The sequence below is a fragment of the Lissotriton helveticus genome, chromosome 7 (genome assembly GCF_964261635.1).
Source record: "Lissotriton helveticus chromosome 7, aLisHel1.1, whole genome shotgun sequence".
In the NCBI taxonomy this organism is placed as follows: domain Eukaryota; kingdom Metazoa; phylum Chordata; class Amphibia; order Caudata; family Salamandridae; genus Lissotriton; species Lissotriton helveticus.
The window spans coordinates 552829790-552845906 of record NC_136068.1 but is presented as its reverse complement, the minus strand read 5'-3'; the positions used below and the strand labels follow the sequence as shown (position 1 = coordinate 552845906).

The window sequence follows — 16117 nt, the reverse complement described above, 5'->3', positions numbered from 1 at the left end:
GACAACTTTGCTCTCCCCTAATCAAGAGTGTATCTCTAGAGTCGTGTGAAAACAAAAGACAACTTATTTTACTCAGTCAGTTCAGTGCATTCTTAGTTTCACCAGATTGTAGAGAAAAGGAAGAGACGGGCGTGTTCAATAAAAAGATGTTATTTATTGATCAGTCTCTTTTCTCATACAAGAGAAATGAATCGCTATTATTGCAATACTTATTGTTAAGTAAAGTGCATACAGTAATAACAGAATTATAAAATAATACTGTAAAAGCATTGATATGGTTTCTTAGCCATATGATACTTAAAATGGATAAAATAGATACATACATATATACATTGACTAATCGTACTCAACTGGTGCTGCTAACTACGCCTACCCCAATGTACCTGACCTAAGCCTAATACGTGGCGGGAGTAGATAAGTAGCAGTTTAAGTTAAGTTTGCTTTGCCAAGGGTCTGCTTCAAGAATTCTCTACAAAGGATGATTCAGTTCAGTACCTGGGAGTTTAGAAGGCTGGAGAGCTGGTATCTCTATCTCAGGTCTTGATATTCCAGCTGCCTGCGAGGGCTGCTTGGAAGCGCCGGAGCTGGATTTCTCGGCAGGAGAAAAGGCAGCGTCTCTCTCTCTCAGCGCGTCAGAAAGGAGGGGCAGCGTCTGTGGGCTTCGCTGTCAGCTGGGCTCCTCGGCAAGTCTCGCTGCTCCAATCTTGTCACCACCTCGTGTCTTTGCTTAAGGCAATGTCGGTATTATTTATACCTGAAAGGTGCCGGGAGTGACGTAAGGATGGACATAAATACGTCAATAAGGATGTCATACGAACTGGTCGTTCGCACATTCTTTACTGAAGTTCTCGGCTAAATCAAACAATGGCTGTGGGGATTTCCCAGGTCGTGGTAGGTTTGATTTGTTTTGAGAACACCGTATGCCTATTAGGGGGCTGGAGAAATAGTGCTTGCCTAATGAGATGGCATGCGCTATGACCTAGATAACGGGTTTCTGTGCAGTTGAATGGCTGCTAGTTAATTATTAACCAGACAAGGGTCAGAAATAGGGGGATCGATACAGTACCCATAGTAAATACACCACAATAGTTCCTTAGAGTTGTGGGAGTTAGTGAGTATTCTGTTCTGGGTGAAGTTTGTTGTGGTTCTGATGAGTTGGTAGTGTTCTGTCATGGCAGTCTTGTAGGCGGAGCATGCTTCTGGGGTTTTGCTGTTCCTCCAAGAGTTTTTGGAGGGGGGCGAGAATGTCTGCACAGTTGGTAATCCATTTGTGGAGTGCATTGGCCATGGAGTTGGCATCAGTAGTGTTGGGGGGAGGTGCTCGGTTGAGGGTGGAGGTGAGGTGCTACTCAGTGATCTTGCTCCAGACCCTGCACGGGGGTGAGGCATGGGCCTGTGTGCGTTGAACATGGAGATGGAGAAGTTGATGCAGTGGTGGTCCATCCAGAGGGGTTGTGTGATGTGGTTGAAGTTAATGTTTTGTCCTCCAGTGAAGATGCGGTCGAGGGTATGTCCTGCCTTGTGGGTGGGGGTGGAGACAAGCTGTCTCAGTCTGATGTTGGAAAAGTTGTCCAGGAGGGCAGTGGAGTTGGGGTTGCTGCGGTTGTTAAGGTGGAAGTTCAGGTCTCCGAGGAATACGTAGTCTGTGTATGCGGTGGAGTGGAGTGCGATGAGGTCTGCGATGGTAGTGGTGAACATGGTGCATGGTCTGGGAGGTCTTTAGGTGAGGGTGCCAAATAGAGTTGTTCTGGGTTTGATCTGATCTGGAAATATAGGTTTTCCGGGGGATGTGGTTTGTGTGTGTGATGGTGCATCCGCTTCCAGGGTGGTTCGGGCAGTCCTTCCTCAGGGACTTGTATCCGTCGGGGATGGCGGTTGCGTTGTTGGGGGCAGAGGTGTTGGCCCAAGTTTCTGTGAGGAAGGCAACATCAGGTGAGAAGGTGCTGAGGAGGTTCCAGATTTCTACTGAGTGTCTGTGCAGGGTGTGAACATTGAAGAGGATGAAGCTCAGGGATTCGGTGGGCTGCCGTCTGGAAGTGGGTGAAGATGCGGCAGCACTGTCGGCTGGAGAACTGGCCTTACGTGGTGTTCGGTGTTGACAGCGGCAGTTGTTGTTTCTTCCGGAGTTGAGTGTGTGGAGTGTTGCTGAGTCGTAGCACTGGCCGGTCGGTGGACCAGGGTTCCTGGCGCTTTTCATGGGTGGGTCGCAGATGGGTGCAGATGGACTTGCCCTTGGCGCCCCTGCTGCCATTAAGTAGGGTGAGGGGGAAGGCGGGAACAGCTGGGAGGTGGGAGGGGCCACTGGGGCAGCAGCAGCCGGAAGTGGGAAAAGAAGGCACAATAAACAGAACAAAAGAATAAAAAAGAAGAGAAGGCGAAAGAACCAGAGAAAGAAAAAGGAATGGACGAATGCAAAAGCGAGGCGAGGTGCCAAAAGACAAAAGGCAGAGAGAAGAGTCCTGGGGCCTCAAACTGTGCTCTGCTTTGGGGGAGGCAGAGGCACAAGTTTACAGAGCTGAGGCAGAGCTGCGTGCTGGGAGAACAGAGACAAGGAGGTCTTGCTCGACCTCAGCATGCAGCAGCAGGAACGGCACGACTTAGCACTCTCTGCTGCTTGCAGAATGCCACGTAGTGCAGCAGAGTCTTTTGGCCTACTCAGCATTCACTACTGGAAGTGCTGGACCAAGAAGTCAGCAGAAGTCCACCTTGGGCAGTCCTTCCAACATTCCAAGAAAGTGCACCACACCCTGACCCCCCCACCCCCTAATGGCCTGCATACTTGTGGTGGCCTATCCCCAGCTTGATGAGCAGTTGAAAGAAAGACAGCAGCATGAAGGGGGTACATTTTTTATTTTTTTTATTTTAAATGGTTATATTTTGTTACAGCACCATTATATTTTTGATCACTTACAAAGGACTGTTTTTAGTTCACTATGAAAAACAACAAATCAGAGCTATTCAGAAGTGTAAAACAGTTACTAGAGAGAATTGAAAACAGTTAAGAAAAATTATGAAAAATAAATTAGGAGCAAGAATAAATAATTACAAAACTGTGACCAAATGGTTTTTGAAGATGTTCCCTACATGCAAGTATTAACAATAGGCATAAACCAACGTTTAAATGCCTTGTAGCAGGTGAAGTATAAACATTTTGAAAAAACGTCATAATTAGTTATATGTACACAGATACAATAAGACGTGTATATGTCTTTACAGCATCTTCAAGAGCTTATAAAGGGGATACTGGCCAAGGAGGCAGGGAAGCAGCTGGCCACTGTGTTTTGGGCAGTGAAGCATCAGACTTCGACAGACACAGTGGCATGGAGGGTTAAGTGATTGGAATGAAGGGTCCCACGTTGTCATTTTTATCGAATGCCTCCATAAGTGACCAGTTACTAGTGGTGTGAGTCCCTATCAAAACTATAAAGTCCTTATCATTGTCCACCACTCAGAGACACATGTCCACCTCCCCTCTTGCTCCCTCCAGTTGGCCAAACCCAAACTCCTAAAAGGGTTAGGGTCTCCTTTGCTCACCCCCTACCCCTGTCACTCTGGCTGCACTAAGTGAGGAGATTATTGACCTACACGCAGCATCTCTGTAGGCCAAATTGAGATAGTGAATAGCTCACCGGCCAAATGTAACAAATGGTTGCATTTCTCGATGCCATTCACGGTTCATTATCTGGCATGTTGGGATTGTTTGCCAAAATAGCAGGCTCTTCATTTACCCCAGCCTCCCAACCAGCCCAACCTACTGCCCAAACTCAGGTCCCTTCCTCAGCCCTAATCCAAACTCTCACTTCTATCCCAAGCACACTCACCTCTTTGCAGGCACCCACTGCATCAGACACAAGCAGCACAATCTCACACAAACACATAAACATAAATATACAGCAAAACACAAACAAACACAAAAACAACATATAAACTATTGAAACTGCATTCAAAAGCACCACAAGAACAATACCCACAAGCACCACACCCACTATCACCACTACCTCCACCGCACTCACACTCAAAACCACCATCCCATCCATAACTACCACAGCCATCACCCTATCCCACAACCATCTCTACCCCCACAACTACAATAATCACCACCATAAGCACCACAGACACCACCACACCCACAAGCACCATAACTGCCAACACACCCACAACCACCACCACACCCACACCCAAAACACTATAACCACACCAACCACCACAACAACACACTCATCAAAAGAAACACATTCATACAAAAGCATACCTACATACATAACTACACCAATCAAAAGCAAACCCTCACCAGAGTATCAAACCCCAGCCAAAAAACACACATCCAAACATACACAGCAAACCACAGACTGACATGCAACTGCCAAACATACAGGCGCAAGCACACCATACACTCTAGCTCCCTCTACCTCCAAAAGCCAATCCTCTACCACCCCTCCTACCATTGCTCCTCCTTCTGAATTCTTCTCTACTCTGACCTTGACCCTTACCAAACCTAAACCCTCACCTCCCAACAAAAAGCCTTGACGTGCCTGCTTTGTGCCCAAGAGATGGCCCTTCCTGTGGAGGTTACCCTTTGGACTATATTCAGGAGACAAGTTATAGGCAACAAAGCTACAAGGTGTGGTTGTTGAAAACCGTTTTTTCCTACTATTTATTTTAATAAAAAAACGTTCATGAAAGAATCATCTCAATTATAAATAACGAAAAATATTTTTACAAGGTTTGTCCTAACCTTATAATTTATTTAGAATTCATTGATGATTGAAAATGTTAATGATGAAAATGTAAAATACATATTCCTATTAACATTTTTAAATAAAATTGCTATAAGTCCAAACATTAGAAAAAAACAAAATGTAATGGACATTAAACTTTTGGTGCAAGCATTCATCACGATAATAGGCACTGCAATAGAAATTATTATATTTAGGTGATAATACAGGTGTGCTTAGTTTACCCTAATGAGTGAAATAATAGACACAACGACATTGAAATACAGGAAATGCACTACACAAGGGGAAATATCATAAATATATAAAAATAGGATTTAAGTTTCGAACTAACATTGAATTTAAATTTATTTATAAAAAGTTTTTGTCTATCGCAATTACAAAATTTTAATTATTGAAAAAGCGTAATGCATATTTATAATTTGGTTGTTTACGAAAATAATTAAACACATCTGTACAAACACATTATGTATTTTGATTTATGTCAAATTTTAAGTGTCCATTATCATGATGGAAGCTTGCTCCAAATTTAAAAAAATAAAAAATAAGTCAATACAGATGTGTTTCTTTACATTTTTTAAACAACAACATTGCACACATATGCATTACACATTAGAAAAAAATGCTTGTAAGAGAAATTTTAAAATGCACAAGTCCAGAGCAAATGTGAACAGATAGTTCAAAAGAAAACAGGCAAGATACAGCCGTACCTTCTATTCCGGCGATGATGAGGTTGATTTGCTTTGTGGTCAAATAGCAGCTGCACAAGAAGCACCTGGATGATCGAGTTCATGATGAAAATGGAAGTGGAAAATCGAAAAAAAGATACTTTCCCTCCTTAAATCCCTTCAAAACTGCTAACTCAGGCGTGGAGGTTTACCTGCCACAGTTACTTCACTGAGAAGAATGTCATCATTGGCCCGGTGGAAAAATTGGCTGTACCTCCTCAGACAGCCGCTTTTGCCTATGATGCTGTCAACACAGGAGGAAATGTCTGGCAGAGACAGTGGCACTCAGATGGACTAACATCCATAGACCCGGGCAGCACCTAAATTGAGAGCGCTGACAGCCTAGTGGGCGGATGGATTAACTGATGGAAAAGTGATCACGGGACTAGATCCGCAAAGATCTAAATCAGGCCCTTATTAGTTCTTTGTGTGCATGCTACTATTCCTAGCAAGCATTGCGTTGGGTGCCTCACAAGTGGTTTACCCATGAGCTCAGTCATGGTCGCCACTATAGCCTCCCAAAAGTAGGCAAGCTAGGGGCAGGCCATATGCTAAATATCAGCATCCCAAGAGTCGTACCTGCGGTATTCTGGGATGGCTTCTGGGAAAATACGACCAAATCGGGTAAAGGTTAGGTACATGTTGTTTAAGTTTGTGTGTATGTAAGTCTCAGGGTCCTGGACACTGTTGTGCCTTGTTCTTGTGTGGATTCCCACTTTTGTCTGTCAGTTTCCATCCTATTATAATATTGCACTTATTCCCCAAGGTAGACTACCCCATAAGTTGGTCCCCCAGCAGCGTGTGGTACAACAGGTTGATCACTTTTCTGCCTCCCCCTTGACCTAGTAAATGTCGTAGGGTGTCTGAGGTTTGCGGTTCTAACTGATCCTGTTTCTATGTTTGCTTAAGTTTAAGCATCAGTGTATTATATGTCAGGAAGTGGACTGGGCCTCCTATGCTGTAGGCATCAATCACCTCCTGAAACATCAGCAAGATATTATGTGTGTACATGTCCCCCAGAGAGATCAGTCTGCATTCCGACCAGTGCTTTGTATTGTGGTGGAGGGTTATTGCATAGAAAGCTGGCAGCACCCACAGCAGCAGGTATGGAGAAAATTGTTTGGTGGTTGTCCCTGAGAGCACGTACTTATGCCAACATTGTCACATTCACCAGCTCATTTATGGAGAAGTCCCTGGTGCAGGGTCCCATCAGCCACTTCAATAGCTGGTAACCATGCAACCCATGTGCTATGGCCGTCTTCTCTGGATTTGAGCCATCTGATATCCACTTCATGGGCCACTGTAATTGGGCCTCCGCGTAGTATAACTCATAACTCAATGTTTCCAGCGCACCCTTGTCCAATGGGTTGTGCAACTTATGCAGTGCCACTCCCTTCCTACTGGTTGCCCAGACCAGGTATGTCAGCACACTGTCCAGTTCCCGAAAGAATGTCCCAGGTAGAAGTAATGGTAAGGCCAAAAAATGGTATATCAGCCTTGGCAACACCAGAATTTTCACAGAAGCCACTCTACCCATTGGAGAGAGGGGGAGGGTTTTCCAAACCTGTGGCGACCGCCTTGTGCCAGCCACCACTTTAGTCATGTTCCCCCGTTGTAAGTGGTGAGGTATACTTGCATTCCCAAATATTCAAGCGTATCCAATCTTCACTCGAGGCCACTATCTATCACCCCTGCTCATCGGGTATCAGGCAGTTTCATTAGTGGTAACAATAATATCTTGGATGGGTAAATTTGCAAATCTGAAAGCACGCCAACACCTCCATCATGGGTTTTATGGACTGCTGCAGGTCGCAATATAAATTAGTGCATCATTTGCCTATAGGAAGATGGTGTCCCAAGTGGCACTGTTCGGTATCCCCAAGTCTGGGCCTCTGCTCCTGAACTGGCTGCAAGTGGCTCCATGACCAACACAAATAGTAAGATATATGAAAGGGAATAGCGAGCACCCCTGCCTGATGCCTCAGCCTATCGAAAAAGTTGGAGATTTCCTTACACTTACCGACTCATTGCTGGGGTCCGTGTACAGGAGTCTGAACCACTGTCTAATATCCGGGCCAAACCCCATTCTCTCCAGTATCACCTTTATACTAGGTGAACCTACAGTGTTGTAGCCTTTCTCTATGTCTAGAGACATAGTCAACAGATGTGTACAATGAACCCACGGTGTGAGTTCCATTACAGAGAATAGCCGTCAGATTTTAAGGAAATTGTTCCTCCACGTTATAAACTAATTTTAGTCCGGGTGAATCAAGGTGCTGATTATCTGGGTAAACTTACTAGCTAGCACCTTCCCGAGTATTTTGCAATTTGTGTGCAATAACGAAAATGGGCGACAGGAGTGCACATCAAGGGGATCCCAACCCGGCTTAGGAAGTACAACTCACATCACTTCGCTTAGCTTCCGGGATACGATTACTGTCTCTTTGGCCTCTACATATATTTGAAGCTGCTTGGGGGCCAGTTTCCCCGATATATCATATAGAACTCCATTGGGAGCTCATCAGCGACTTGGAGTTTATTACATGCCATATAATCTATTGCTACTCGTACTTCTGCTATTGTAAATGGCTCTTCCAGGGTGGACTCTATAGGGGGTCTAATCTACAAATGGGTAGCTTTTCTACATACGAGCCCAAGGTTGCGTTGTATATCCTGTCTTTGGGGGCATATAGCTTGAAATAGTATGCCGCAAATACATAGATGATGGCTGCTCTCATGGTGACTATTTTGTCTCATGGTCATTTTATTGCCCCAATGGGAATTCTGGGGGTGTCCATGTGAAGGAGCCATGCTAATAGTTGACCTGCCCTACTCCCTTCTGTGTGTTGATGGGCGACATACTTCCTATAGTCTATCCACCTAAGATGTTCCTCCAGTTCCTTGTATTTGCAATGCAGATAGATGATAGAGCATCCATCCCCAATGCCTCCCCCCATTGACACCTATACCACTCTCATAGGGTCTTCTGTTGCCATTATCTCATCGGTCAGTGTGTGCTTCATACCATATGAGGTCTTCATACACAGCATGTGTACCACTACTCCAATGGCCTCCCACTCCATACCCCTGTTTGACACTCTGCTGGTGTTTTCAGTAAAATATTTCCCAAAACTCACTGTATGGCATGTGGCGTGTCCGGTAGAGCCTGCATAATTAGCCTGAACATGGGTGTTGCCGCACAGCGCCTGATCAATGGGCAGCTGTCAGACAATGCCCGCCCATGTATTCTGAGTCTATGGCACATCTGGAGATTGCTTTGTTGTACAAGAGAATATAGATCTATACGAGTGTGCAGCCGATGTACAATGAGAACTCTGAATTGTCGGGGTGCATTCTTTCCCATAAATCATAGAGCTGACAGTCTCTGTTCCATGAAGCGAAGTGATGCGAGGCCATCTGGCACTCAATGGGGGTGTTAATCTGTCTAATTTAATCAAATGCACACAGTTGAAGTCTCCTCCCCATGTACTCGGGCCGTCAGATTCTGTGCCGTAGTTGGAGGGATTCCATTCAGAAACTGTGGTTGAGTACTATTGGGGGTATACATCGCAACTAGTGACATCAGCTCTGTATCTAGTGTATCTTCTACTACCACACCCTCCCTTCTTTGTCTACGACCTTATGAAGTATTACTAATGGGACTATAGGTGATATCCAAATCAACACCCTTCTAGCCGAGCTGAATTTGTAGTGGTTACCAACTGTCCTCAGCACCTCTAAGATACTTTCTGGAGTTCTGTGAATTTTTAATGTGTCTCCTGTACTTTCAATCTTGCCCCCATGCACTTTAGTTATGCGTGAGTCTTGTGGCGTTTAATGGATGCAGCTATTGCCTGAATGTTTCAGGTCAGATGTGTATATTTAAGGGATGTTTCTTCAAGTCAGGCGACCATGGTCTTGGGGGGTCCCCGGTCTCCATCCGTCTGTGGATGCATTGTTCTGCCCTGAGATCATAGGAAACTTCCAGTGCCTGTGTTGACATAAAGCATAATCACCACAAAATTCCCAGCTCCCATCCCTATGTAAGGACTACAACGGTAGCCCATCCATGTTCCTAACCAACAAACTGGTGTACTGAGCGGTTCTACCTGGTTCTCGGGGGTAGATCAAGTGTCGGTGACATATTGTAATGATTCCACTAGGAAGGTCTGGCCTGTGGTATTAACTCGATAGCCCCCCTCCCTGCGCAGGGCAACAGCCTATACTCACCCAATCCTGCCCCCAAACGGTGCAACAATAGATGCAATAAGCAAAGGATACAAAAGTGTCCCATTCGTATGACGTGCTCGGATGTCATTGGGATAGTGGTCGGCCTCCCTCAGATCCTGCTTGAGGTCCTAGTCTATAAGTTCACCTACTTGCCTTGGGGAGTCTAGAGGGGAGGCAGATTGTGTCGCCTCCAGGTTACTATGCAATTCGATCTCTGACACTCCCAGAGCTCTCTCTTTGGCTGCCTGTTTCTTCGAGGGCCTACCCCCTAGTGCTCTGTGAGTTATGCGCTTCTTCTTCTGCTGTTTCCTGTCAGGAGCACCGGGTGACATCACACCTTTCGCTGATTCCAGCCATTGGCTTGCTTCCTTCAGGGATGTGAAAAGGTGGACAGGCCGGGACTCTCAACCTAGGTTTAGCCGGGAACATTAGGGAATATTTGAGGCCCATTTAGCACGATTGTCATTCGATGTCCAAGAAGGAGACTTGGACTTTCTGAATGTCCAAATTGTAATCTTCAAATATGTTTACCATCCTGTGTTCCACATTCCATGAGCGTCTGCTCCTGGCGATCTGCATGATATCTGCCCTGCTCCTGTTAAAGTGCTGTCCACTGGTCTGGGAGGCGCGCCATGAGTAGGTTTCCTGGCAGAAACCCTGTGTGCCCATTCAGTGAAGAAATGGCGACTTCCTCGCTTCTAGGACCGTGTTTGCAACCAGTTGTAGAGGAACGATTACATTCTAGTCCCCCCCCACAGGTAGACCAATAATGTGCAGGTTATTATGCCGTAATTGGCCTTCAACATTGTTCACTCTCGCCTCGAGCAAGTCATTGGCCTTTTGTATATACTTTACTTGACTTTGCATTTTAGTCATAGTTGGGAGCATGGTGGCCAGCATTGATTCTGCAGTGTCTACGTGCTCCACAAGTTTGCTGTAGTCGCACACTGAGGTCCCATTTTTATGGTGAGGGCTTCACTCGTTTGTGGAGTTTTTTGCACTCCGCGGAGCTTGCGGAGTGCAGAAAACTTGGCTCCACAACGTGCAGCGGATTTTTTTCCCGCTCGCGAACGCAAACTGTAAGTTTGCGATTGCGAACAGTAAGTTCCAGAGTGCAAGCTACCACTCGGGTAGAATGTCTACCCGATCTACAGGAATACCAGCACAAACTGCACTTTGCACTGCACTCCACCACTCGCAGAACTTCACAGAGTTTTTCTGTAAGTCTGTGGAGTTCTGCATAGCAAAAATCTGTGCACTACGCCCAGCCCTAGCTGCAGGTTCATTTTGATGTCTTTAATGGCCAGCAGAAGAATGTCTAGTTTCTCTGTGTGTGCATGCAATGTCTGCTCCATAGTGCTGCTTAATGCCTGTTGGTCATCGGTGCATGTCGAGGGTCCTTGCTCTGGTCCACCACCCACCTTGAGGTCCTTTGACTTAACCATCTCTCGCAGCACTCTGTACCAGCAGTGCACACCCCAGGCAAGCTTGGACCCAATCAGGGATCTGCGATTTAATGCCTTGGGAGGGCATAGCGACTGTTGGATACACTCCACAGGCCACAAGCGGTGCAGGATTCAATGTGGCCCCCGGCACTGATGCCCCCTTTAATTCATATTCAGTGGTAGGGGGATGCCTGCCGCATTCCAGTCTCCTCTCCCTCATGCTCTCTTCTCATGGGACTACCAGTGCTGGTCCCCAGTAGTCCCCCTATGCGTGGTCCTTACACCATGCACACCCAGCAGTGGGGCCTCCAGGGTGTCCAGCCAGCAGCTGGATGAGCAGGGAAAAAGGCTACACAGGTGCCCCAATCCACGATCCTGTGTGGTGCAGCCCCTGCCTGTGGGTTGCTGCCGCACCTTGCTACACCTTCACCAGGCTCCCTAGCCGCATCTCGCTGTGCCCACAACCGCTCTACCAGTCACTGGGGCCAGGGGATACGGCACATATCACAGGGGGTCCCAACAGTCCTAGAGTGCGGCCTGGCATTCGCAGCCCTCACAATGCCAGCAGAGAAAATGTTAGCGGTTTTGCGGACTGGGGGAGAGCTGCAATACCATCTGCAGTATAATTGTATATGGGCCCGGATCAGGAATGTTTCCAGTGCGTTACCGTCCTTGTAACCATCTTGACCATGCACCAGGTTTTAAGTACCATTGGGGGGCTTGCCTACTAGGCTTCTGTCATGCACTGATTTCACAGGTACTCATATATTGCTGAATATGCAAATTCATACCTGCCCACCAAAGGTAATGCCTAACAATATCTGTAGCATAATGGATTCCTTCATTTCAAGCCAGCGAATGATTTTGACATTCATTTCTTGAATGAATTTTGCAGGCAAAAACACTGCTCCACTTTAATAAGGAAATGTATTTAGCAATTCCAGGTTCTTGTTTTTCTCAAATAGAAATTTCCTCTGGAGTCATAGTTTTTCTGACTTCATCTTAACACTCACTAATCTATACACATAATTTTTGTTTCTGGAATTATGGGTTGACATTATTGTGTATGGTTCCACCTGCATCCATGAAAATACATGAGCCTTCCCATTCATATTTCCTGGGTGGATGGTTAACACAAAGTCAAAATCAGCAAAATAATGGGATCAACATTGTTGTCATGGAGTTAATGTTTTGGCAGATTTGAGAAATTGGAAGTCCATGTGATCTGTGAAAACTGTGCTATATTTTTAGCTCTGAGCAGATAATACTTCCGTTCTTGAAAAGCGTCCTTAACACCCTTACCAGCCAATACTTAATTTCCATTAAGGTTCAAATTATTTCTGCATGGTTGAATGTTCTTGGTCTATAGGCCACAGGGTGTAACTGGTCAGTGACCTCATGACACTGAGATTGAACTCTCAAATGCCTTGGTTTGAAGCATCAGCTTCCAAATAAAATGGTTCTGTTGGGTATGCATGTAGTAAGACTGCTGCCGTGGTAAAGGCCTTTTAAAAAAAATTAAAAACCTGTTCCATTTCTTCAGACCAAATAAAGGCTGCTCCCTTCTTAAGCAGTTGAGTAATTGGTACTATTTCCTGGGAGAATCCTTGAATAAACCCCTTGTAGAAATTGAGGAAGCCAATAAAGCCCTTACTTCCTTGACACTGGAAGTGGTGGCCACTCAGCCACTACCCTAACCTTCTTGACATCCATAGTGACACCATTGGGAGACAGGACAAAAACCAGAAATGCCACTGTTTTAGACATAAGGACATTTATTCAATTTAATGTATAAGTGAATCTTATACAACCTCTCTAAGACAGTTTTACATACTCAGTGTGTTCCTCTGACGTATTTGAGAAATGTAGGATACCATTCAGATACACCACTGCGATTTTATCAACCAAATCTCCCATACTACTGTTAATGAAATGGTGGGAAGCTGCTGGTACAGTGCAAAGACTGTATGGCATCACTTGATATTTAAGCAGTCCATATTTTGTCTGGAAGGCCATTTTCCATTCATCACCTTCTCTCACTCTTATAAGATAACAGGCTCCTCTCATATCTAATTTTGTTTAGATCTAGGTACTAAATGTGGTCTAGCAGGACACTGATTAAGGGCAATGGAACATCATTTTAATTGGCACCAGGTTGAGGAGACAATAATCAATGCAGGTCATTAGCTTCCCTTCATTTTAAGGCACAAGAATTGATAAGGAAGAAAGCAGAGATTGGGAAGGTTATATAAATTCCTTCTGGTATTTGATTTCAGCTTCGGTTCAGGCTTAGAATCTACTACAAGGAAGAACACATCCCAGCTTTAATTCAGTCTTTCAATCATATGTACTCTAGGGGGGTAATTTCTCTGTCATCACCTCACTAAAGACCAAATCACATTCTTCATACTCTGGTGGTATTTCCATTGTATTGATGATAAAGATTGATGATTCCCTAAAAGAAAGCAGAATGGCTTGAGAAACCTCGCACTGTCATTTAGATTGGATATAACAATGCTCCAGGCAATAGTTTGAGGTCTTAGTGACAGTTCCGTTCTCCACGTCAATGGCTGGATTATGCTCTGAGAGCCAGGGTAGCCATTATATAGTCTGATATTGCAGAGCATCAATCAAGTTAAAGTGGATTATTTCCTGTTGCCCATCACTTCATATTAACACTGTTGGTTTAATATGACTAGTAATAGGCCTAGATGACAAAGTGGTTCCATCAGCGGCTCTCACAGGCTCACTGTTTTCTTTCTGAATGCCTGGTAATTTTATTCTTTGGGGATGTTTGATATCACAAAAGATCTCTGTTACTCAAGTCAATCATCCCTACTACCCACGGAAAGGTCTTTTCTTCAAATCGTATTGTCGTTTGTAGCACTAGATGAGGGGCAGAAGACTGCAAGTTATTGATAATATGATGAATTTTGGAGTTGCTACTTGACCCATAAGCACAAAAGTAACTCCTCCTACTGGTGGTGCTCGTCATTTCCCTTCAGAGAGAATTTTGGCTTCTTTTGATATTTCTTCACAAAATGCCCTATGCCTCCACTATGTAGACATGGATTCTTTAGTATTCTTTTTTCTTTTAAAAGCATTCATCGACATGGTGGTCTGCTGGCCTCAGCAGGCAACCATCCCTCTGATGGAAGGGATTCCATATGGGTCGCAAATTGCGTCCTATCTCTTTAATATTCATGAGGTAGGTCGATTGCGACCACCTTAGGAATTGTTAAATGGAACTCGATGGGTTTCATACATTAAGGATTGCAATTTTTTAATTACAATTCTCAAAGAATCGTATTAGGAAATCACAATCCTAAAATTTGGATTTATGGCCCTAAATGTTTTAGTTAATTATAGAAGGGTATGTGAGATAACTTAGAATTTGAGGGTGCTCAAAGACCTGCTCCTGTCTGTGGCTTTGCCCAGTTTCCATGGCTTCTACCTCACCACAATGCAATCGAACTGTGAATTTTTATATTAGGTTGGCAGACCTGGTTCAAGTATTATCTAGGTGCTCCAAATTCCTGACACCATCTTTAAATGGGAAAAAAATACTTTTTTGCCTCAAAATATGTAGAGCAAAATGTTGTTTTGTCTTGGTGTGCCTTCAATAAAAATACAATGAATTGCAATCAGTCACTTTGATCTCTTATGTTTCAGAGAGACACTGGTGGTCCTTTGGTATGCCAATTTGCCGGCAGCTGGCTTCTAGCTGGAATTGTGAGCTGGGGAGAAGACTGTGCTCTGCCCAGATACCCAGGAGTCTACACCCGTGCATCTTACTACGCAGACTGGATAGCACAGTATGTACAAGACATTGGATTTACACTGTTAGCAGTGACACAAGTAGTAAATACCAATCTCGTCTCCACTACACCTAATACTACTATATCAAAAGGAGCATCTGCTACAACTACTAAAACTAGAGCATCTGCTACAACTACAAAAACTACCGTGATTTCTTCTGCTGCTGCTGCTGCTACACTAGCTACTGCTACTATTACAACAACTATTACAACTGAGAACAGCACCAGCATGGTGCCCCAAAAACAAGGTTAACTTATTCCTCTTACCAGTTTTATCTTAAAATGTTTCTTTTTTATATATTGAAGAACTCTGCCGTGAACCAATTGGTTAAGTCTAACATTTTTAAACATTCATTATTACATTTCTTTAGTTCGACCTTCATATTTTGTTCCACTTTACTTTCAAATGAACACTCACAATCTGTCTTATATGTTTTCTGGTAAGGAAAATATCACACTTTCTTGCTGGTATTGATCGTCTTACCTATTTTGTGGGAGCCCTTTTTAAGTAATAGCTTTACCTATATGCTGCTAAAAGACCTACAGCCTGATTCATCAAGCTAAATTGCACTTGCAAAGGGCAAGATTCTCAGAATCTTGCCTTTTGCGAGTGCAATTTTTGCATTTGGGATTCATCATCCCAAATGCAAAATTCGCTATTAACGAATTCGCACATTTGCGAAGAATTGCATTTAAGGAATCTCTATTTCAGATTCCTTAAATGCAATTCATGAATCATTTGAAAATTGCGAAATTGCAATTTTGGGCCGCTATTTACCGAGAGGTCAGACCTCTCGGTAAATAGCAAAAACTTAGAAAAATGCATTTAAATGCATTTTTCTAAGTTGCATGTTACACACATGCGCAACACCAATGTAGATTACATTTCAGGGATGCTACAGGGTGTCCTTTGGACACCCCTGCACCCTTGAAATCGCATCCTTATTTGCGATTAGCTAATTGCTAATCGCAAATAAGGAATAACTCCCCATTCATTCCCATTGGCCTAAAGGCCCATAGGAATGCATGGGGAGTTATTCCTTATTTGCGATTAGCAATTTGCTAATCGCAAATAAGGAACATGTAGGAATCGCAATATTTTTTGCAATTCCTACATGAATCCCGTTTTGCAAGTCCTTAATAGCGATTCCTTATGAATCGCT

The 16117-nt window shown here is 44.3% G+C and overlaps 1 protein-coding gene across 1 annotated transcript in view; it reads left to right on the top strand.

Moving 5' to 3' along the window:
- Positions 1 to 15207, top strand: part of LOC144769174 (serine protease 27-like) — a 94639-nt gene extending 79432 nt beyond the window's left edge. The window contains exon 5 of the mRNA XM_078653190.1: positions 14809 to 15207. Coding sequence (XP_078509316.1) covers positions 14809 to 15207 — 399 coding nt within the window. The remainder of the gene's footprint in view (positions 1 to 14808) is intronic.
- The last annotated feature ends 910 nt before the right edge of the window (positions 15208 to 16117 follow it).